At 37.3% G+C, this 24778-nt stretch overlaps 1 protein-coding gene across 6 annotated transcripts in view; it reads right to left on the reverse strand.

Annotated features, from left to right (window-relative positions):
* The window catches only part of CNTLN (centlein), a 192648-nt gene that overhangs the window by 139231 nt on the left and 28639 nt on the right, over positions 1 to 24778 (reverse strand). For all 6 annotated transcript variants that reach the window (XM_082075481.1, XM_082075486.1, XM_082075485.1 and 3 more), the window contains 4 exons: positions 22841 to 22925; positions 8493 to 8627; positions 7725 to 7904; positions 612 to 745 (listed from right to left, as the gene is read on the reverse strand). In XM_082075481.1, the coding sequence (XP_081931607.1) occupies positions 612 to 745; positions 7725 to 7904; positions 8493 to 8627; positions 22841 to 22925 (534 nt within the window). The remainder of the gene's footprint in view (positions 1 to 611; positions 746 to 7724; positions 7905 to 8492; positions 8628 to 22840; positions 22926 to 24778) is intronic.

Below are 24778 nucleotides of genomic sequence, written 5' to 3' on the forward strand. Positions count from 1 at the left end.
TTACCTTCATTTTGAGGAATTTAGTATTCTAGTCAATTCATATAATTTATTCCATCCTTCACTTCTTTTCCATTACTCAAATAATGCAGCACTCATCTTATAGATTCAGTTTAAGGAAATGATGTGTGAGACCTAAGATAAAGCTTCAATCACTGTACCTTAAACCTTTAGCACAGGCCTGTGTAGATTTTTGCTGAGTCATTCAACTTGACTCTAAAATGTTAAAGTTAGGCTTAAAGCTTTTCCAAGTTTAGGGCATTTAGCCTTTCAAATTAAATGTCTATGTCACTAATCATGTTGGTATTTTGTTACTTTCAATGGAGACTGGTAGTTCTCTGACCCAATCCTAATTACACAACTGTAATTTTTGAAGTTCATTCCTACTCGAAAACTGATAATAATATAGTAAGAGTATACTGAGTCAAAATTTATCAGAGAGTCTACATAAACTGTCATCTACTCATAGACTTCTAAAAGTTCTACACTATATGAAAATACACTGTTGTACAAAAATACTTCTAATGCAAGAAACTGCTTTGTAAGTGGAACAACAGTGGGGGCGTTTTTGAGAAGATTCAGACCTGAAGGTAATGAAATCATTAAATACTTACTTAGTTCTGTTCACATCACAATCCTTTTGGGAGAGTTCTTCCTGTTTCACGGCCACCTGAGATGACAAGTTACTGCATATACTGCGCAACTCTTTCATTTGTTCTTTTGCTTCTGCTAAATCAGTTTCCAAACACTGTAAAGGAAGCATTTGAAATGTATTAAAGATAACGTATAGGGAAGAGTTAAAATCTGCTATGCATATTATCTACATGTATAGACATATGCACATACATATATGCAAATATTCATTGTGGTCTAAGCAAACATATATGTGCATGTGTGCGTGTATAAAAAATGGGAAATAGCAGGAAAAAAAGAAAGGGGGTATATTTCAAATTTTAGGTGATCATCTATTCTTTAGGAAGTTTTCATAAATTCATTTGTTTGCTGCATGTGGAAGGAGAATCCTGAATCAAATCTTTGCAAAGCAATATTACACTATTTAACTTCTGAACTGATTATGCCTTGTTTTCTCTGTAGAACTCAAATCAGGAAAAAGCTACTCCTAACAAAAAACAGCTATACATTCATTGTTTTAAGTTCTCACAAAGTTGCACAATATTGCACACATGAACTTAGAATCATGGATACAGATTCATTTTTGAGACTGCTTGTTAAATCTGCTCTGATTTTGCCCTTGTCATAGTTTTTTCAGGAAAAGCAACAGCATACAAGAAAAGTTATGGAAATGCTCATTGAAAACAATGTAAACAAGCAATGTTTACCTTTACAGTAAGCCTTATCCAATATCTGGAGCAGAGTTTTGGAAGTTGGCAACAGCCTTAGACCTACTTTAGTTATTACACTACTCACAAACACTATCAGTTGTTCTTGGTAAGGCAAATATTCCAGGATTCATGAATAATTTAAGATAAATACTTCCTACTAGGATAGCATCCTTAACCTACCACCAAGAGTATATCGGTTCATCTTCCCTTTACATATAGTCTTAGTTAAAAAAATAAAGAAATGCATGGTTTTGCCTTTCAGCAAAGATGTCTCAAATATTGTTATGAATGAAAAACAAACAATTTATTGTCTCTCTTTAAAATAGCATTAAATTGTCATACATATTTGGATGTATCAGAAGTATAATACACATTCTTTGAATATAGACAGGAATTATTGTGTCCTGTTATTAACAGTAACATTACTGTGAGGAAATCGCAAAATGCATGAGTGAATGAGGTAGGAAAACTATTTGTTTCATGATAAATCTCATGATATATACCCGGCCTACCCCATCAATGAGTCATCATTCAATCTTAAAGGCTGGGTAGAAAAAATTATTTTTTCTCAGTTAATGAAAGATTTCAGAATGACAGGAGACAGTTCATTCTATCAACACATGAAAATATTGAAGTGTAATGAAGTATTTCCAACATACAGCCAAATAATCTTAGAGTTTCTCCTCAGTGGTTTGTTTTTTTTTCCCACACCAGCTAAAAATTATTGTATATGTAAACAAAAATGATAATAGTTCACATTTTTCTGTGAATAAATCCTGTTTTCCTGTCTTTACACCACACTATAGAGTTGCAGAGGTTCTTCATGGTAGAGACTGGAAAAATATCTGATCTTACCAATGCTTAAGTTCCCATCATCCACTGTAGGGTACAATACAAAGAAGAGGTAATAAATGGTTTTGTCATAAATACAACTTCAGAAGTTATACAATGGCAGAACTTGAAAACGGGGAAAAAAGTATCTTTCAGTACTTCACTCCATTTGTGACACACATGACTTCACCTTGATTTTTTTTATTCAGAAGCATTACTGGAAGGGCAAAACACACACAAAAAAAAGGTGCAAGGAGGGACTGCTTATATAAATGGCTTACATACTGAAATATCATGTATTGAGGCATGCAGTAGAGCTTTTGTACCTAAGTCAGAAATCTAAGAAACGATAGAATACAAGTGCCACCCTTTCAGCCACCTTATCAGGTTCCTTCCTGTTAACCTGCCTCACTCAGATTTCAGCTAATACGACAAAACTTTAAAGATATATTCCCTAAATGAACAAACTAGCCACAGAAGCTTTTTCTCTCAATTTGAAAAAGCTGAAGTTTATACGCCAATTCAGCTTCTAGAAGGTCTGGAAACAAACGGTCTTTGAAAGTGACAAGTGACACTTTTTGCAAGGAAAATCATTTAAAGCCTGAAAAACATGAGCTAGTAATACTCGGAACAGAAGGCTGCTTTTCCAAAAGAAGAATCCCTCATTTAGACCTATCATTTCTATAACCTAATACACATTTTAAAAACATTGTAGCTTACACTGACAAGGTTTCATTTTTTTCTTCCACAGATACAGGAGACTAATATGAATAGTGTCTGTATACAATACCATCTAAAATATTTTTAAATATAGTGTTTATTACTGAAGAGACATGTACACAAAGAGATGCTCGTTCAACTCCCAAACACAGGGCTGAGGCAGAACTGACTTTCAGAAGCAGATATAATTTCTGAATTCAAATTATTTGTATCTACAACCACTTTCACATTCACTTGAAAACAACAGTACAATTCCATTACTGAATTCACTTATAAATAACTTTTTAAAGCATTTGGGGACATGTTATATTGGGGTGCATACATTAGAACATCATCGGCAGCCCAAAATCACATACACACAGAATGTTAGGGATTGGAAGGGACCTTGAAAGGTCATCTAGTCCAATCCCCCCACCGGAGCAGGAACACCTAGATGAGGCTACACAGGAAGGCGTCCAGGCAGGTCTTGAATGTCTCCAGAGTAGGAGACTCCACAACCCCCCTGGGCAGCCTGTTCCAGTGCTCTGTCACCCTTACTGAGAAGAAGTTTCTTCTCAAATTTAAGTGGAACCTTTTGTGTTCCCGTTTGTACCCATTACCCCTTGTCCTATCATTGGTTTTCACCGAGAAGAGCCTGGCTCCATCCTCGTGACACTCACTCTTTGCATATTTATAAACATTAATGAAGTCACCCCTCAGTTTCCTCTTCTCCAAGCTGAAGAGACCCAGCTCCCTCAGCCTTTCCTCATAAGGGAGTTGTTCCACTCCCTTCATCATCTTTGTTGCCCTACGCTGGACCCTCTCCAGCAGTTCCCTGTCCTTCTTGAACTGAGGGGCCCAGAACTGGACACAATATTCCAGGTGTGGTCTTACCAGGGCAGAGTAGAGGGGAAGGAGAACCTCTCTCGACCTACTAACCACCCCCCTTCTAATACACCCCAGGATGCCATTGGCCTTCCTGGCCACAAGGGCACAGTGCTGGCTCATGGTCATCCTCTGTCCACCAGGACCCCCGGGTCCCTTTCCCCTACACTGCTCTCTAATAGGTCATTCCCCAACTTATATTGGAACCTGGGGTTGTTCCTGCCCAGATGCAAGACTGTACACTTCCTTCTTATATTTCATTAAATTTTTCCCCGCCCAGCTCTCCAGCCTGTCCAGGTCTCTCTGGATGGCAGCACAGCCTTCTGGCCTGTCAGCCACTCCTCCCAGCTTGGTGTCATCAGCAATCCTGCTGACAGTGCACTCTATTCCTTATCACGTAGTGTGATTATGTCGTATTTGGCCTCTGTTGATAAGAAAATTACTATCCTTTATTGTTTACAGGCATCCTGTTAAGATGCCAAATATAACACTTGCCTCTTACAGAGAATATTTTAATATGTATCTCAATCCTTGCAATAGTATCATGAGAAAATCGACCTCACCTAACTCTGTCCACTAGTAAAGGTACACAGTCACTTGTCTAACATCAAAGAAGAGGAAGGGAAAAAAAAAAAAAGGCAGAATCTGGGACATCAGACCCATGGACACATGCAGGCTGGCGGGGACCTGGAAGGTCTCCAGTCACAGCCCCTGCCTAAAGCACATTCAGGCCAGGGGTCCAACCAGGATGCTCAAGGCTTTACAAAGTGATGAAATCTCATAAGGATGGAGATGACCCAATGTCCATAGGCCACAGCCCCACCCCTGAGGAAAAGGCTTCTCCTTATCTCCAACCTCAGCTTTTCCCACTTTAGCTTGCACTGACTATCACCCTTCTGCCACGCAAAGCTGTGAAGAGCCCAGCTATGTCTCCTCCATCCCCTCCTCTTGGTGCTGGAGAGGCCATTTGATGGCCCCAGCCCCAGAGCCCTCACTTCTCCTGGCTGAACCAGCCCATCCCATAGTCTCTCCTCACAGGAGACAAGGTCTCCAGCCCCACTGACTCACCTCCAGTGAGTTTACTCATGTCCTTCTTGTACTGCACCCAAAAATCAGTGCAGTACCTAAAGCACAGAACAGAGGGGGTCAGCTCCTCCCCTGGCTCTCGAGGCCATGTCCTGCTCATGCTTCTCTAGGCGCTGCTGGCCCTCGCTGCATGCACAGGGCTAGCTCCAACACCGCCTGCTGCCCAACAGAGCTGGAACCCAGCCACAGTGCAGCTGCAGGGTTCTGCAGTTCTGCCTGTTGTCCTATTTCTGTTAAGGTCTGCCTCGATGGCAGCAGAGCCCTCAAAACACATCCACTTCATGCCAGTTTGCTGTCACCTGCAAACTTGACAAGCGTGCCTGCTGTCCCCTCTTCCAGGTCACTGATAAACATTTTAAACAAGACAGGTCCAGGATAGATCTTGCAGTACACCACTTATTACTTTCCTACAGAGTACAACCCATTTAACACGGCCCTCTGAAGCCAAACATCCAAATAGTTCTTTTAAACATGTTGTCATCCACCTATCCAGCTGTAACATCCTAACGTGCGTACAAGAATACAGCAAGAGAGTGTCAAAAATCTTGCTGAAGTTATGGTCAATCATATCCAAGCTTTCTATTGTCCACTGACACAATCATTTATAACAAAAAAAAAGGTTCTTCAAGAACAATTTGCCCTTGGTAAATCCATGATTGTTTCTAGTCATTTTTTCAGTTATGTGCCCAGAAATTACTTCCAAAATTACTTTCTACATGATTTTTCCAGGAACTGAAGTGAGGCCAACCAAACTTTGTTCCTGGATTATCCTTTTTATCAGGGACCTCCCCTGATCTCTATACTACTTCTGAAAGATGACAGGCAGTAGCCCAACAGTGACATCAGCCAACTCTCTCAGCACCCTTAGATGGTTCAGCTGGTCCAACAGATGTGTACTAATCAAGTTCTCTCAGGTATCTCCCAACCCATCTACTCTAAGTACTTCCTGAACTCTGCCTCTAGGCACAAATGCTTCAGAGGATCTTGCTGGAGAAGACTGAGGCAAAGACAACATTCAGTACCTCTGCTGTATCGACTACCTGCTGTCACTAATTCATCCTTCCCTTTTGGCAACAGGCACTCATTTTTCCTGTTCAGCCTTTTACTACTGAAGTAGTCTAAGAAACTCTTGTTACACCTGCCATCACTTGCAAGTCTCAGCTGTAGGTAGGTTACTACCATCCTTAAGTGTCCTAGCAATTTTTCTGAACTTCTCCTTTGTAGTTTTCACTGTTTCCACTTCCTGGATATCCCCACCCTATGCTGGAGTTCAGTGGTTAATTCTCATCAGCCAAGCTGGTCTCCTGATACATCCACTTGTTTTCCTGAGTATCAGGGTGGACCATACCTGGGCTTGGAGGAAACTATCTTTAAAGACTTGTTAATTTTCCTAAGCTCTTTTACCTTTCCATGTTGCTTCTCATGGGATTCCACCTACCACTTCTCTGAACAAGCTGAAGACTCTCCTCTTTAATGCCCGGTCTGTACTGTGCCACTCTCCTTGCTTCATTTTGTCAGGTTCTTGGTCTCCACCATTTCATGGTCACTACAGCCAAGGCTGCCATTGATTATTATTTCCTTAATCAACTTGTTCTTCTTTGTGAACAGCACATCCAGCTGTGCCTCATTTCTGGTTGGATCAGAGAATACCCATCTCAAGAAGTTACCTCTGTCACACTCTAGACAGCACCTTGACCCGCTTGTGACCCCACTCTGAAACACCGATACTACTTATTGCCATCCCTGGAATCACATGGCTGTGACACACCTTTCCCTTTTGAGCATGCCTTACCAGCCAGGAAGACAGATGCACAAAAAATTATTCTGACTGTTTTCATTGAAGGTGTGGGTTTTTCAATGATTTATGCAATATTAAAAGCACTACGTTTGACAACTTGAAAATTATTAAATCAGTTGAGTACACACTAGATTTTCTCTCTCAAGTATCAATAAACCATTAATTGTCCTGGGATTTCTATAATTCTTTCATCATAACCACTCCAAAGGACTCAATTTGCAAGAACTTAAATTCCCATGTTAATGGATCTGACTCAAGCTCTTTACATGGGCACAACAATTGCTAGTGGAGAAAAAAAGATGTTTCTGGGCAAGATGTTGATTAGATAGTACACTGAATATACCAGAAGATACTGTACTTTTATAGTGTAAAAAAGCACAGGATATTAAGTGTTCATTAGCCATGTAAATAAAAAGAATCCACTAAAAAAACACATATATAAGCAGCCATCACACACTTTGATACCACGTCTGTGGCTTATTTCTTATAGGAATTTAAAAATAACTTGCCAATTTTCACCAAACAAGAAAAGTATCATTTAAACAAAAGATACAGTATTCTGTACAATGTATTCAATTATTTCCTTTTTCATTTTATTATAAACTATGAAAATAACTTCTTAATATATTCTATGTAATTAAAAGGCTGCTCACAGAGTGGAGCCCTCTGAAGGCTAGGACACAATTTATTCGAAACTGCAGTTAAAGTTTTAGAGTGTTCTTCCAAAACAACAAATATCAAGCCTCTTGCAATCAAATTATAGGTAAGTAAATTACATACAGAAAATAATTGTGTATGATAACACTTTTAAGTTTTTATTATTTCACATATATATTTTATCTTAAAATACAGTATCTTATTTTTTAATGATTACATTTTAAGATTACTATTTGAAGTTAGATTCCTGCTTTGCAACATCAATTTTTAAAAAGCTGTGGGTCTTAAGTGAAGAAATGTAAATGAATGCAAGTCCCCACTGGTAGATTTGAATATATAACTTGTTATTTAAAGAAAATAACTTGTAGTGCAAATGTCTGGAGAAGTCAATTCTGAAATAACATCCAAGAGTCCACTCCACTTCGTACCTTTATTCTAGCATCATTGCCAGATTTTTCTGTTTTCCACTGTGCCTCCTGCTTCCTCAGTTTCTCCAGGTCATTTAGCAGGTCAGCACAGCATGTATTTAATCCCTTATTTTCCTCCTCCAGGTTTTTTATAACCAGACTGTTTTGCTCTTCCTTCTTCCGTGCACACTCCTCAGTGTCCTGTAGAACAGTACCACAAGGGCCGATAAACAAAAAAAGTGAGAACTAATCAGCAAATATAAACTGTGCAGTTTTACCCTCACAGCAGCTTCTTCTATATTTGATGGCCAAGGTCACCTGTGTACTTTTATTGGCCTCTTTCATGCAGGTGGAAGGGTCATATTTTTTAGCTGGATGACAGCTTTGATGAGTACACATTTGCAAAGAGCCCATTAATTGATCAAGCTGCCTTTGATGCTGTCCCCAGCTATTTTTGAGACCCACACAGACATATCCTCCCAGACCTCGGCTTTATCAATTAATAATGCCAGTCCCATCAGAATCTAATTACAAGAAGCCACATCTTCACACTCCTACTTTCTTTGCTCCATTTCCATCATTAACTATTTATCTGAAAGTTATAAAGCTTGGATTCTTGGCTTTAAAGCATCTTCCTTGGAGTTGGTATGTGAGAAAATGGTAAGGTACAGCAAGGCCTAAGGCAATTTTTCCTCCAAGCTTGTCACTTTCTGTGCCACAAAGGCTGACATTGCTTAAAGAACTACTTCAAAGCTACAGTCTTATGAAACTATGTACAAGTCAATATACCTTAAGTTCTTGGCTTTTATCTTTAAATTTCTGGTTCAAGTTACTGAATTCATTCTTCAAATGGGCATTTTCCTCATCCACAGCAATTTTTGTCTGTATTAAGTTGTTTATCTCCTGCTGCTGTCCTGTGAGTCTCTATTTAAAAAAAAAATAAAAATCTGTTAATAGACAAAAAGCGATTGTAAAAGAACATACAGGTACTGGATTCTAGACCTGCGCATTTTAGGTTTATGAAATGTAACAATCTGATATATGTGGTTTTATAGCATTATTTTCATTTTATTAGTACTTTAATCGTACTCAAAACTGCGTGACTATACTACACATTAACGTAAACGAGGAACTGAATGTCTTGCTGTCACTAAACAAAAAGAGTCCATAAATGCAGAACTAAATGGAAATTATTCAGTCAAGTTTAGCAAAGACAGTCATTTGCAAAAGTTATATTTGTGGTTATAGATTAAGAAAAAAATAGAATATTGTTTCACTTGCACTTTTAGCATTAAAAAAATCAAGCCAAAATGTAGGGTTCAAAATTCTCCAGAATTTGTGAAGACAATGAGAAATAGCTATTAAGTGAGGCAACCAAATAAATTATGATACAAAATAGCTATAAAAAGGAAATTAAGTCAAACTGAATTTGCAACTGAAGGAAAATAACAAAAAGGACTGTTCAGTGTGCCCACACATAGTAAAATCTCATTGCCATCAAAAAAAACAACTTCAACTTCCTGTGTTAGATACTTGCATTCTATTCTTATGGCATTCATATTAATACACCTTCACTCTTAAATACATATTAGAACTCTGCATTTTTCTTCAGGAGCCTGTTTTAATTCCATGTACTGTCCCCTTCCCTTTCTAAATCAAAATGGCATTTATCTGAAACATTTTCCTAACAGTAACACTGTAAATGTAGTAAGAAACAGATGAAATTTATCTCAGGACAAAAACACAACTGCTTTGCCTCTAATATACAAGCTACATGAAATGCATTCAAAAACATGAAAAATTATCAACAAGAGGGTATACCTTTAGATTATTCTACAACACTGCTGAGAACATACATAAGAGTTTTCTACCTCCAAATGGTTAAATCTGGTTCACACGTATGTCAGACATGAGAAAGAATGAAAATGTGCCGAGAAAAAAAAAACAACAACATGTAAACGAATGCATTTTAAGTAATATCCAACAACCACTGATTGTACACTTACATGTAACAATGAGATAAAAAACCAAACCAAACCAACAACGGTGTCACAGGGAACTCAAAGTTGGTATCTCACAAGGAGATGGGCAGCAGAGGCAGCAGCAGCCGGGAGAGCAAAGCCGTGGGGCCAGCTCGCCGTGTCCAGCCATGTCAGTGTCACCAAAGCACCCGCTGTGCACAGGGAAACTGCTCACAAAGCCATCACCACCAAGGGATGGGGAAGCTTTGCAGGTCTGAGCAGCAATTTGAATTCTCCTCAAGACATACACACTCTTCTCGCTATTCTGCACAAGCTATTACTGAGCACAAAGTACATCTTCTCTGACCTTTCTGCTGCACCATGTTGTAACGTTTGACAACTAGCTTAATAGACAATAAACTACCTTTTCACTATTACCAGAGTTAAATCATATAAAAAGCACTAATCTCACATATTTGATTATAAGACTAAGGTTGGCAGAAACCATTTCTTTATGAATTATTATTTAAACCACTAGTAAGCTGATGTGACAGTAAGGCATGAGAAAAATATGTATTTGAAGATATACATACTCTATGTGTTAAACAAATGTCTTAGCCAATAAAAATGCACACAACTATTTGTTTGTGTGGATTGTATCTTTGCCTCTTTCTTTGTTTCACTTCTACTTTTTAACAGACCTTTGTTGTAACTTTTTTCAAATGACTTTGAATATCTGCCTCTCTTCTGTAGACCTCTTCACTTTTTCTGCACAGGACATTCTCACCTTCCTTGCAAATATTTTTATAGTTTTCTTTCTTCTTCTACCACCAACGCTATAGATTTGTTTATCCATATTTATTATCTCTCTGAGCACTATTTCTATCCACATTGTTACAAATATGGCAGCACTTCTTACAAAATAGAAAAAAAAAAAAAAAAGAAAAAAAAAACAATCAAGAACAAACTCTACAACCAGTTCAGCATATGAGAAAGGTAACTTGTGTAGCAAACACAAGAAAAGACATAATGTTTAGTAAATTGTGTCGGGAGGCATGAAGACTATTTTTTTCTACACTAAAGATTTCACTTCATCAAGAAAAAAAAATATTCTCTTTGTTGCATACTCAATAGCAGCCACAGTAGAATACAAAGAATATAGAAAACTATGTACTTTCTAATGGTGGTCTCTAAAAACACGGATAAGAAAGTGAATGTGAATTGAAGACAGTAAAAAAATGAGAATAAAAGCTGAGAAAAAAGCGAAAGAAAATACAAAAACCTCACATTGTCATATCTTGGATTTTTGCCTGAGATGTCATTCATTCCAAAAGCAGACAAAAAAATCAAACAAACAAAACACCTAACTTGTATTTAAAAGTGTTAATTGGTAATTTAATGTTGAACATATAGCATACTGGTTTATTTTTTTTAAATATAACTAACTCCCCTACAGAGGCTCATTCTACAACACTGGCACTTTGAACAGACTCAAGTCAAAGTTTGCCTAAGATTATAGATCTTCTGTTTACTCTGAAGAAAAACTAAACCTGAATTTCAGATTCAGAAATTTTTATGAAACTTTTCTCAGAGACACAATACAGTGTATGAACCTTCTCAGGCTAGTTCGTTACCAGTAGACATTAAGGAAGGGGAGAATAAAACTAAGAAACCTCCTCTTAACTGAGGGCTCCCCTCTTTCATGTCTTGAACCTACCAGACACCAGGCTCAAATTTCACTATTCAAAAAGCAACATATTTACTCTTCAGATATATTATTACAGTTACAGGAACAAGTTGTTGCTGGCAGAAATGATTTAGTTGTATTTGTAAAAAGGTATGAATCCACATTACCATGGAAAGCATCAGTTATTTTGTTTGACTCTCTTCCACTGCCTGGGTCACCACAGAATTTTAGTAACCATCTCCTTTGAGTCTTTCTTCCAGCTCATTACTACTTGTTCAACATTCATGAAGGCAAAACCTACACTTGAAAAAACACCCTGAGAAACTCTACCCACTTGAAAAAGCCTGTTGGCTCTAAAAGAGTTAAATAGTCACAAATACACACTCTCACAAAATCTCAAAGTGTAGCTCCACGTCTTTAAGGCATCTAATTTTTGAGTACACAGATACAATACCTCACGTTACTACTTTGTTTCATTATACAGTGCTGAAACTGGTAAGCATATGTGTATTTATGAAATGAAATCAAAGATCTTTGGGTCCTGTTCGGAATGGGATGTTTTCCAGCAATTCAGAGGATGAATGGAGACACGAAGGTATAAAAGTGCAACTAGCTATTTCAAATGTTTGTTCCATATTGCTGAGATGAAATTTTAAACTCAAATAAGCTACTCATTTTGCATACTTTGCAAGATAATCAGACAGATTATCCTGAATCAGACTTGCACACTAATTACTTATCCCTACAACTGACCCACTTAAGAATTTAAATCAATCAAAAGTCAAATATGCCATATCAATCACTAAGCAGCAAACTCACCTGAATAGTCCACAAAGTTGTCTACTGCAGCAGTAGTGAAACTTTATTTCAGTACATTATATCTGCATGAAAAAAATCCTGTTATGTTTCCAAGCCCTTTACTTGGGTACCAATTTATTGGCTCTTATCGCTACCTCTAAATGAATTGAACTTTTACTTTCATATCTGCTCATTTCATACACTTATAAGGAAGGGGAAAAAAACAGGAGTATTACTCAAGAGCCGTGACTGAGTAGAAATAAGGGTCATAAAGAAGAATTTCTGAGATACAGACAATTAAGTAAATTATCATCTGCCTTTGCCTGTGCAGCTGTTTTTGCACTTTGCTTCCTCAACCTATGAATTACCTTGTGTAATAGGAGGAAGACAGTAAAGACAGATTTCTTACAGCAGAGAAAACAAGCTGTGTTCCTAAAAGGCTACACTACTCTGGTAGGCAAGTGAAACAGCAGAAAAAAACCCATACCTGACCAACACTCAGGGCAACCTCCCACATGAGGCTATTTTGACAGACTTCAGCAGCTAAAAACACTCATCAGGAATTCAGCTATTCCCACAGTATCTAGTGTTTTTGTCTAGATACCATGAAAGACAGGGTGATGCTACACAAGAACAATCTCAACTTACATTTTGCATTGACTTCAGCTATACTTGTTTGAATACAAGAGGACAAAAGCAATGTTCAATGGGCTTTTGACAGCTCGGTCCTCAAGAATTATTAAAAAAACTCATACAACTAAGACAAGTAGAGTACACTTCCAAAGGCTTTTCCATAGACAAATTTCCAAATACAAGAGAGAAAGCTGTACTGTAGAAGTGAATTTGCTCTAATGAAAACCGAAGGAATCTGACTTTACCCTTCTGTTTATCTGGGAAGAATCAAAGAGTATCCCCTTGTATACGGCTGGAGCCCAGAATGCTCCAGGCAACAGTACCTACAAAGAAACACTGTGGCCTGGTGGAGCTGTCTTTTGATGTTTACATGTCATTCCATTTTATTTTTTTTTCCTTTCCCATGGCATCTCTTTAGCTACAAACACAACATATTTTCACCCCCTAATCATGTCACATTGTTTACCGGCAAAAACTACTACTTTTTAAAATACTTTCATATCAATCTGCAGAAGAAGCAAAACCACATCAAAGCAAGAATATGAGCAACAAAAACAACAGAACAAAACTGAAAGGGGAAAACAGTCCTTTTTTTGTTTTAGCTCTGAACACCTCAGAGTCTTTTCATGGCAGTAGTATAATTATCTGTCAGTATTTCATGTGAGAAGATATAGAAAAAGTTTTTTAATTAAACTTCATTTTTATCCTGTGTGAATCTAGATAGGGTACTAACATATGAAGATGGTGAAAGTGGCTCAGAAACATAACTCTTTAATGTTAGAAGTCTGTTTCCAGGAGGAATACAACTACCAGGAGTTATGGACTGTTCGATGTTGCGGGCATCATCAATGAACTTCTACTCTTCAATGAGAGATTTCTTTAATCCGTTACACAAAAAACAAGCAGAAAGGCCGATGAAAAAACAGCTGTACATGCCATTACTGCATTAAGTGTTCTCTAAATTTTTACATTTTGGGGATGAAGGGCTAGGGTGGAAGCCACTCATAGTTCCGCAGTTTGAAATTTGATCAGACTGTGTTATTGAACCAGTATGGCGTACCTTTCTCTAAAGAGGTTCATAAAATGTAGGAAAGAGCGTGTTTTATTTCACATCAAGAAGTTAACTCAAATACCTCCTGATAAGCTTATCAAAATATCCCTAAAAACCATTCTAGCAGAAATACAAATCTGACACATATATCCTTTGTTGTTGCTGCTAACAATACAAAGATGAAACAATGCACCTTGCTTCTCTCATTGGATGCAAAAGCACTTAATGAAAAAACCTCAAGTCTCTGCACCACAATATTAGTAGTGTCCATCCATGACTGTAGCGAACAGACATGCATTCAATTTCCATTACCAAAGGGATCAGGGTAACTAATAAACACTATATGCTGTGCTTTCTTAAATCTTTATCAGAAGCTTTTACTCTGCAGTAGTACACTTCTAACACACACAAAAAAAAGCACAAAGAAAGTAACTGGAACTGATTAAAAATTCAAGTATTTTCCACCCAAGCAGTAACTTCTAATGAAATTCTAACATCTTAAGCAGAAGCAGAATTCATTTATTGATGAAATTATTTTACTAAAACTTATATGTGAAAATATTGTTTTTTCTTTTAAACTTCTTTTCCTCAAAATTTTCACTACAAGATTTACGTATTTATTCTTGCGCTTTCATCATCTCTGTTTTCCCACCAAGTAGTTGAGATTGACTCACAACATTCCTTTCTCTTCCAACTTTACTTTTTTTCTATCAGGAATTTAACAATAAGTAGACACCACTAGAAATGTATCAGTGACATTTCATAGCTATCCTTGATTTAGCTTTTGCAAATTTCTCTTTAGAGTTTTTCATTGTTCTAAACTTGAACGCTCATATGCATCTTCAACAAATAACATTCCCAGTCATATTTTCATACAGTCCTCCCAAATAAAGAAAAACAGAAAATAAAACAAAATTAAATGAACAAAAGAAATTCGCTTTCATCTCATGACTATTCATTAGATTCTTTAATTATTTTCCTATGTAGGATGAACAGAAGTTCTACGTAAATAATTCATGAAAAGTTAACCATATGTTATAGAAGTCATCTGCTGCATTTTGCAGTCTGTGTGGTGTACTTTCATAGTCAAAATGACACTAGCTAGTCACGATATAAAACACAAGCTATTTTTAAATCCATACTGCACCAAAAGTAAAATGCCAACAGTGGTACCTGATTCTACAGTATCTTTCCAAAGGATGCCTCTATTCACAGTTAACTATTCAACTTAGAACTTGACTCCTAACAAGGACAGAAAAAAAACAAGGAAAAACAGCAACTGACGTAAACTGGATTAAAATTTAGTTTATGCAATAGTATAATGAGTACATATCCCATTATTAATTCCTATTTTTCACACCTGCCCTTACACTGTAACAATCTTAAACACATTAAAAAAAAAACAAAGCTGCAAAGAGGAATTGAAGTGAGGGAGTTCGCATGATTTTCATACCACCAGAAACTTGTTTGTTCTTCTTTATCCCATCCCATCCCATCTCATCTCATTTCCCTCAGATTAAACAATTAAAAGAACTGTTTCTAAGAAAAAGAAGTATGAAGCTACAAGCAGGCATCTGCACACCCATTCCCAAAACGAATGAGAATTTTTTAACACCTGTTTCTATCAATAGTAGATGTGAAACAAAATATAGTAGCTTAAAGATCTGTACAAGGAAAAACACTCTTAAAACACTGTCCGTGCAAATGTGCTTTACCTACTATTTATGTGTGGAGAAAAAGGGCAGGTCTTTTTTTGCAGGAGTAAAAAATGAAAATGAAGATTCTTTAAAGCTCACTCTTAAAGGTTCAAGTAAAATGGTTCTACAGAGAATCAGGCCAGAAATATGAGCAGCTGACTTCACCCAGCATGTAGGGAATATGTAATTACTCATTCTACCACTAGTTGGTCTTGCTTCTGAATTCTCACCTGACCCATAGATTAAGGAGTGGTCAAACACTACAATCTATTATAGACACCGTGTTCCCTGTTACCCACTTTGAACTTGTCTAATGCAATTAATTTTGTGTTTTCAGCAAAGTTTGCTGTCTTAATCAGACCACCTGATGGAGTTTCTCAGTATTTGAACATGTAGTGGAAATAAACTGTGCCTTCATGTCGTGTATCAGTCAGTCTTGCAACTCCAGCACCTCACCTTCGCTAGCAGCAAAGGAACCATCTCCAACCACTAATCTGCTAAGTAAATCACAGCACTGGCAAAACGTTTTTATGATGTGCACCATTTCATTCCATTAAACTGCTCCTTGCAGCTACACTGTATCACATTCCTTCTCTCATCCACTAAGAACAAAGCTCTACTATTCTCTTCACTTCTCACGACATTCTAGAAGGTTTTGTATCCGTTCTGCTGGTTCCTCCTGCTGCACAGGGGTAGCGCAAACATTGCCACCAGCTGCATTTCAGCATTGATAAGGGAGCCACAAATACTGTTTCTGGCACATGTGCAATAGGTTTGCCATCTCTGAAACAAGGAATACAGAAGCTCCTTGCCCTGCAAGGGGGCAATATTTAGAGGCAGTTTTTCACAAAACAAACAAACACACACACCCCTCTAATCTGGAAATGAGGCAGCACTGGGGAAAAAAGCTGTAGCTTCACAATAAACCCAGCACCTCTTCCAGTATAGCCTGTATTGCAGTAATGCATCTGCAAGATTTAAAGAGTAACTGACAATATAATCTGATAATCTCACCACAGCTCTAAAACCTCACTTTAACCATAAACTTCTCCAAGTAAGTCCCCTTTCCTCTTTTTTCTAGTGATTCTCTGTACCGGGACAGACTGGATTTTCTACAGGACCTATAACACAGCTCTGCAGACTGGCACTGTCCAATACTCTGATACGTTCCTCTCAACAGCTACATTCTGAAACTACGGAAAGCAGCAGCCCAGCCCAGGCAGCACAAAATCCAAAGTGTCTTCTTACCCCCTATTCTCTCTGCTAATTCCAAATCAAAACCAACAGTATGCTAAAATGGGCTTTTCACTTCATTGAAGAAGACGACCTTGACGGAACTGGGTATTTTTTTTCTACACTTTATTCCTCAGCAAGGCCTATAGAAGGTGCTCGGAGTGAGTTCGCCTCTGTCTCTGGAAGCATGCATGACTATGTGAGATCTGCAGGAAACGATGCCTACTAGCATCTACTCCTGACACAGCAATATTTCATTACACTCACATACATCAATGCTGCCAGATCAGGTGTAGTAAATAAAGAACAGCTGTTGCTATGATCAACTTTTCTGACAAGCTCCTTCCTAAGTGTGGTCAGCAGATTCATAAGGGCAAAACCTAATCTCTAAGGGCACGGCATGATTCTTTCTGCTACCTGGTCCTTAAGAAACAATGATTTTCTTGAACTTGAGAAAATTTGCCTGTATATATCCAAGAAGTCATGACATACGAAAAGATTCTTTCCCAGCAATGTCCTTAAAGAAGTAATAAAATCCAGCTACACTCTTACACTCTACGCTCTTAAAACTACACTGACTTTACAATTAAAAAATATTGTGTCACTAAGCAATCAGTTAATGCACTGAAGACAGGTAAGAAGTTAACCTCTTCTACAGTAAAAACAGTTTCCTAAGGCTTTAGAAACCATTTTTAATCTCGAAAAGAAAGGCTATCCCATTGTAACCCTAATTGGCTACATTATAACTATTCTTACCTGGATTGAACAAGAAAATTCTCAAACTAGACTGCAGTTCCCCAGAGGATGAATGGAATCAAAAAGATGACCTCCCCCTTCTTTCCGGGCTTGAATATTGAGCTCTGCTAACATAAGAATCGAGCATTTTGAATCAGTGGAATGGGCAGAGGACAAGAAGCACCAGATTTCTTAGTGTGCTTTTTTCTGTCTAATCAAGTGCAGCTACTATTTCAGGCTATCTTTGTAGAAACACCACTGACAACACGAAGGCTGAGTAATAAAGATCCAGAAGCTTTAGCCGACTGCAGACTTGGCTACCTAGGCAAATTAAAGAAAAGATGAAGCATGGATTTGCAGCAGACATACAAAAACACCCAATATACCTGCTTTTTTGCAGATTAAGTAGGAAAACTCTTCCCTCAAAATGGAGTAAGCTACCTCACAGAAACATCTTTTTGACTTGCAAAGAAAGTATTCCTAGTGGAAATTCACACAAAAGTACTAATGAGCTGAAAAGGTACACTGTAATTTACAGCTTATTAATTTCTTCAGACAATCAAGCCCACAGGTATTAGCCATAGGCATCATACCACCTACCTGAGGTAACCTTCTATCAATAAACCAGAATCAGCAACTTTCAACTATTTGATTAATAAATACATTTTCCTCCTCATCTTTCTCACTCAGACCAGCTCCTTAACAAAATTTCCTCCCCTCAATTCTGTGAGAAAACTAACTAGAAAACAGCAAACAGCAAGGCACAAATACATATGAATATTCACTGATGCAGTTCAAAGGGGCTACATAAAACAGGTTTCACCACTGAAGGCTTATCCCTCTTCCAGGGCACAACTTGAGTAAAATGATCTTTTAGGAGGTGGTTAAAAATAAAAGAAAGTGTCAGTGTCCTCAGATATTCTTCACTCACAATATCTATAAATCTCATTCACTGGAGAAACTTTTTTTGCAAAGAGTTTATAAACTTTGCATAATCTCATCACTACTGACACATTCATCCAATCTCTCTATTACTGAAATTATCCTCATGTTCCTCATTACACAAGAATAATCAAGGTTATATGCTACCAAAAATAAAGCGTTTAGATGGCAATAATGTGTGTATACATTTGTCTTAATTTAATAACAGCATTTTATTACAAAGAAAAACACAATCAGGTGAAGGTACAAAAGTGAAGAAAAATTTATTAGTGTTAATTAATGCTTGAAGGTAGAATTATGCTTCTTTCAATTGGACCCATTAAAGAGGCTTTAATATAGATTTGCACAGCAAGCTGAAGATTTTCAAGTGCAGATAATGAGGCAAGCTAGTACTATTTTAACTCCTCTGGAGTATAATCAGTTGATAAGGTTTTGAAACGTTACAAGGTCTAGGACAAAAAGATTAGCTTTAGTTCTTCCAGATCAAAATTGAAACCTAATTAATTAAGAATGTTATGGTACACTGAAAAGGTTTACTGCTACTTTTCACATCTTCAATTTCATCTTCTAAGGAAAACAGGTGAAGATATTACAACTTATCTATTGCATGAATGGTAAAAGACTGACTTCCCTGTTCCCACATAATCCTCTAAACTAATTCATTAAATTCAAAAATGTTAATGCATTCTTCCAAAAAATTCACCTTATTTTAAAAGGAAAAAAGCAGCCATGATCTATTTGTGATACATGCAAATATTATAAATTTAATATGTCAGGCAGTAAATGTTCCCAAAGAAAAGGGAGAAAGAATTAAGATATCTGTAGCAGTCAGCCTTCAGAAGAAGAATAATTAAAATTCTAGGATAGCAAGTTATCCACTTAAAGTCAGCAGTTAAAAATTATTTAACTTGCAACTCACAGAGAAAATATGTATATATGGCAAGGATATATCACTAATGAGAAAAGAGTTTTGAACCAGTGTGTAAACCAAAAATGACAGCAGTAAGATCACCATAGCAATATAGCCACTAACCTCAAAGGAGTAAGATTTTTAGGACACAGCATTTAGAATAAATGTTGTATGCCAGATGAGGCACAGCTGTGACTATCAAGACCAAAAGTTACCAATGAACCAATTACAGAGACAAGAATATTTAAAAAAAAAAAAAAAAAAAAGAGAAGAAGGAACAAAGGGAAAAATGCAACGGAAAATTCCAATACAATATATTTTGTTCTTAATTTATGTGCAATAATAGATGAAAAAACAACTTACACTTTTTAATAAATACTACGTTTATTTGAACCTTTGAATGGCACGTTTTAAATGCTCCACATTATTTCATATTTAAAATATGTAAGAAATATGTAGCTATGCAATAAATTCATGGGAATAAAAAAAAAAAAGTCATGTATTTATCTAAAATTGAAGACTATAACATTGTAATTTAGGAAAAGTGCACAACAGACTGATGTGATACTGAAATACATAGCAGTTCAATGCATGTAACCTGATTCAATGATATTAGACAGAAGTTTTGTAAAATTCTGATTTACACTGATTATTGCCTTGAAAGCCACAAGTCCCATTCTCATGAATATTTGGGCATTTTTTTCCCCATTTTCATTATACAAAAGTGATTAAAGACCACAATGCTTCTCAGTCATAAGTTTCTAAGTTAATCACTTTAGTTGATTTTCAGTAATATCCATTAAAACTGAAACTGTTCAAACAGCTGAAATATCTCATTACAAATCAAGCTAATTTAGATCTTCATTAAAATAGCTACATGCATCTCACCTGGGGTGTAGGGAATACGCTTTCTTATTTATAGTAATTTTAAGAGGGCTCTTAAGCATGTCAGGACAAAGGCCAAGCAGAATACAAGAGAAGGCTGTCTCATGTTCTCCTTCAAGGGATTTGTTGTTGTATCTGGCAGCATACATACATACATACAAGTTGAATTATGAGATGCATAATTTATTTTTTTCCCTTAGTCAGCATGGATTCATACAATCAGCTCTTTGGTGGCCGCCCAGAAATTTCTTGTAAATAAATACTCCATGACAAATTATACTGTTGCAAATGATATCTCTGCATGGCGCATGAAGGGGAGGGCAAAGCAACAAAAGAGATGTCTGGGTAATCTCACCTTCCTAGATGTAACAGACTGGTAGACTGCAATACACAGCCTTGAAGTCTCGCTGTCTATACTTCACAGAAAATAACGTTCACTGCCATTACTGCCAAAACTCACGGTTTCATAAGCAACCTATTTGCATGTTAATGACACAAATAATATATTTTTCTCCTTAGATGAACAAAGATTAAATCCAGAAAAACAAAATAAATGACAATGCTACTGCTTACTATGCTGTTCTCTATGCCAGCTCCAGTCTCCGATTACCAAACCTACTGAAAATACTCCAAGACCTCAGAAAATGATCCCCCTCTTGTTTCAGTCCTGCACCATCCAAGACAATGGATGTGGCAAGAAGGTCGGAATGGCACCACCTTTGTAATACAGCGTTTGTACACAGTATTGGCCATTGGCACCATCTGGTGCCCTTCACACCCCCACCCCAAGTCAATGATACTCTATGGAAAGATAATTGAAAGGGCTGCATTACAACATGCATTAAAGTTGTAAGGATCATAAAAAAAGCAGCTTCTGTCCCGCTCATCTGTTAATTTTTCCCATTCTGTTGACAAGTCCTGCTTTCCCAGCTGCCACTTTTCCTTGGTTCTGGTTACACTTGGCAGCTTCTCTCCACTTCCAGATGGTAACTGCATCTCACTATCAATTTCAGATTTCTGATCAATTTCAGCTTCTGAAACTAATCTAAAAACCACAGAGAACAAACTCATGGAGATGCACACTACAGGTTCAGAATCTGCCTCAGCAAGCAGCCCTTCTTAAAAAGACATTGCTGTACACAAATTCTTATAAACTTCTTACAAAGTTATTTTCTGTTTCAGCTAAGGATAAGGTAGAAATGCAGTAATAATCATGCATTGCTTGTTTATACAAATTATGAGCACAAGACACATTACATATCACACCTACAGCCATGAGGACACGACAACACACAGAAACTCCAGACACAGCTGTAGTACAAAACAAAAGGATGAATAACCTAATTTCAGTGGTGTTTCTCATCAGGAAGAAGGTGTATCAGAAGTAGGTAAGCTCTGAAAACCTGAGTTCACACCACTGGCTACACAACTTAATTCAAGAAAGACCCTAGGGAGGGCCATCAGAAATGTGAGGAAATTCACTAATGATCTGCATGATGGGGCAGGGTGCACTTTCTGAAAGTTTCTTAGTGACACGAAACCGGGAGGAGTGACTGATATGCCAGAGCGTCAGGCTGCCGTTCTGCAGCTGTACAGGGTGGAGAATGGACTGAAGGGATTATCATGAAATTAAAACATGGGAAATGAAAAGTCCTGCTTCCAGGCAGAACAACTGCACACAAGCTTGTATGCTGGGGTCCATGCACCAATATATGCTGGGGGCTGCCCAGCTGGAGAGCAGCTTTGCAGGAAAGGACCTGGGGGAGCAGAGGTGGTGGATCAGATGACCTCCAACCTCTACCATCCGGTGATTCCATGAAATCTATGTATCAGCCAGCCTTTTATCCCCAAGAACTGCAGGATACAGACATCTGAAAGCACATCTCAACCTCTGTCTGTGTTTTTGCTATCAGCAAAGAATTATTTTGATTTTTAGAAAATGGGCTCATACTTCCTCAATTTCACCAATGGCTTGGTTCAATACACGGTGGGGTTTTTGTTTTGTTGTTTTCTTTTTTTACAGATACACAGCACTCAGTTTTGAGTAAGCAGTTCAACATAGAATTCACATGATGTAGTATGTGTGATATTTTGGATTTGTCAGTATTGTTTTATAGTTCATGTTAACAGTGAACTTATTAAACACTTACAGTTTAGTATAACTAAAACACGTAACTGTATCACTTTTAGGATACTACATGTTTAGTCCTCATGACTCTAGAAATGTTTTATTTTTGTGTTTGTCAGGATGGCAAAACTTTCAAAACCACAGCCACATTAAAAAAAAACCTAAACAAAGTCAGAACTCTTCTAAATTAAAATCCAAGTTTAGGTCCGTCCATTAGGCAAAATAAGGCAACGAGTTGACAAACCTTTTCAGAAGAAGTTTCATCTAAAATCATAGGAACTTTTCAGGTGAAAAATCAACTGTTTGAACAAGTCAGAAAAGTTTAATTAATACTTTATCAGAAGGTTATCACCTCTGAATCACCTGCAACTTTCACCTTAAGACACAACAGCAAACTATTTTCACATTTTATGAAATACAAATTTGATGTCGATCACAGAAGTTTTCTTAACTGCTCTATTTAGACATAATACAAACCTGTTCTAGGGTTTCTATTTTGCTGTCTTTGGCTTGCAAAATCTCCAAAACCCTTCTGTCCTTGACTTCAGCTTTCTGCTTTTCTCTGGAAACAAACAAAAAAATAGACACTTTATTAGTCATAATTTGCAGTTAATCATTTGAATTTTTCATGTCCTGATAATGAATGTCATTTTAAAGCACAGAAAATTAAATTATCTGAAGCTGACAGGCCTTGCAGAATTAATCAGGGAGCATATGGCAAGTGACAGCAAATTACATCTGTAAACAGCTAACACAACTTTGCTCAAAAAGGAACAGAAGCAAGAGGTCTTAAAATATATATTTTAAGCAGATAAAATTATCTGTCTCATTCTTTCCCAAATACAGAAAATGTACCTGCCCATAGACTGAGCAAAATGCTTTTTTCCCCTTCTTGACAATGAAGATCCACTGAGCTGCCTGGGTTTGTGAAGTCCTCTCAACTACATGGGATTTCTGTGTCTGAAACAACACTTTTGAACACAATGGATAAACATTTTACTATCTTTCACATGGACAGAAGCCATAACCTTTACCAGGGCAAAAAAGAGCTCAGAAGCTCAGGTAATGGGGATGAGAAGAGCCTCTCCACATGGTTAATAAGCACAGCGCTATAAATATCTCTGCAACACATCATAGAAAACCAGCTGATTAACGCTTTGTTTAACAAACCACCTCATTTCGTTTCTATCCTACCTCTTGACTGAGTTTTAAATGTTGATGCTCTTACCAGCTTCTGGTTTAGGCAGAAACAAAACAAATGCTGTAATAGCAAGGATATACAGAGATTCCTTAGCGCACAACAGAGTTCCTATCATACACCTGCGACAAAACTTCTAAAAAATGTATAATCCCTAAAAATAGCCAAATACTTCAGGCATCCCCAGCACCACTGGGGAAGGGAAGGGAAGGGAAGGGAAGGGAAGGGAAGGGAAGGGAAGGGAAGGGAAGGGAAGGGAAGGGAAGGGAAGGGAAGGGAAGGGAAGGGAAGGGAAGGGAAGGGAAGGGAAGGGAAGGGAAGGGAAGGGAAGGGAAGGGAAGGGAAGGGAAGGGAAGGGAAGGGAAGGGAAGGGAAGGGAAGGGAAGGGAAGGGAAGGGAAGGGCCCATGATTCTCTAAATCTGATCAAAAATATGGTAGATATGAGGGCAATTATTTTTCTCCACTATTATGTATGGTTGTGTATTCTACTGTTATAGGTGATTTTAAAGGCTAAACTACATTGTCCCCACACACCATGCAATACCACGTTTTTTTAAATAAAGCTCTGAGACTGCTAAAACATCTATTCTGATCTTGAATAAATAAAGAATTAAATAAAAATGGCATGGAATTTAAAGCAAGGTTTTTGGAAACTGAGGTCTCAAGGCATAACTCTAAGTAGCACTCTCCTACTGCAAATACAGCAGCACAAATGTGTTGTAGCATTGGAAGAAAACTAAGAAAAACGTAGCTGAAAATATATGTATTACAATTACATTTAGTTGGCAGAAACAAAAATACATGGGATCTTAAGCAGCTGTATGGCATTAAAAAAAATCTACTTCCATAATGCTGTAATGAGCAGAGAAAAGTGAAACCATGAATATTCAACAAGTATTCCAAAAGACATTTCATGTCTGAAAGGTATTTAACATTTTAACTGAGACAGAAACTTAACAGAAAAATACACATCAGATCCTGACCTCAAAGCATCTGATCACCTGCACTCAGAAGCATCACAGAATTGTCATGACAGGTTGCTAGGAATACATGAACAGTGAAATACACAGTACAGCGAATTTTTCACAGTTTCTCTTCGAGCATCTACTAAAACTGAACTAAGTAGATTGTAATTACAGAGATCCATGCAAATATGAAGTAATCAGGTTTTAAAAAATGGTAAAAGACTTTCTGATAAGCTTATAAAACTGCGTAC

Source organism: Streptopelia decaocto, assembly GCF_964273445.1.
Source record: "Streptopelia decaocto genome assembly, chromosome: Z".
In the NCBI taxonomy this organism is placed as follows: domain Eukaryota; kingdom Metazoa; phylum Chordata; class Aves; order Columbiformes; family Columbidae; genus Streptopelia; species Streptopelia decaocto.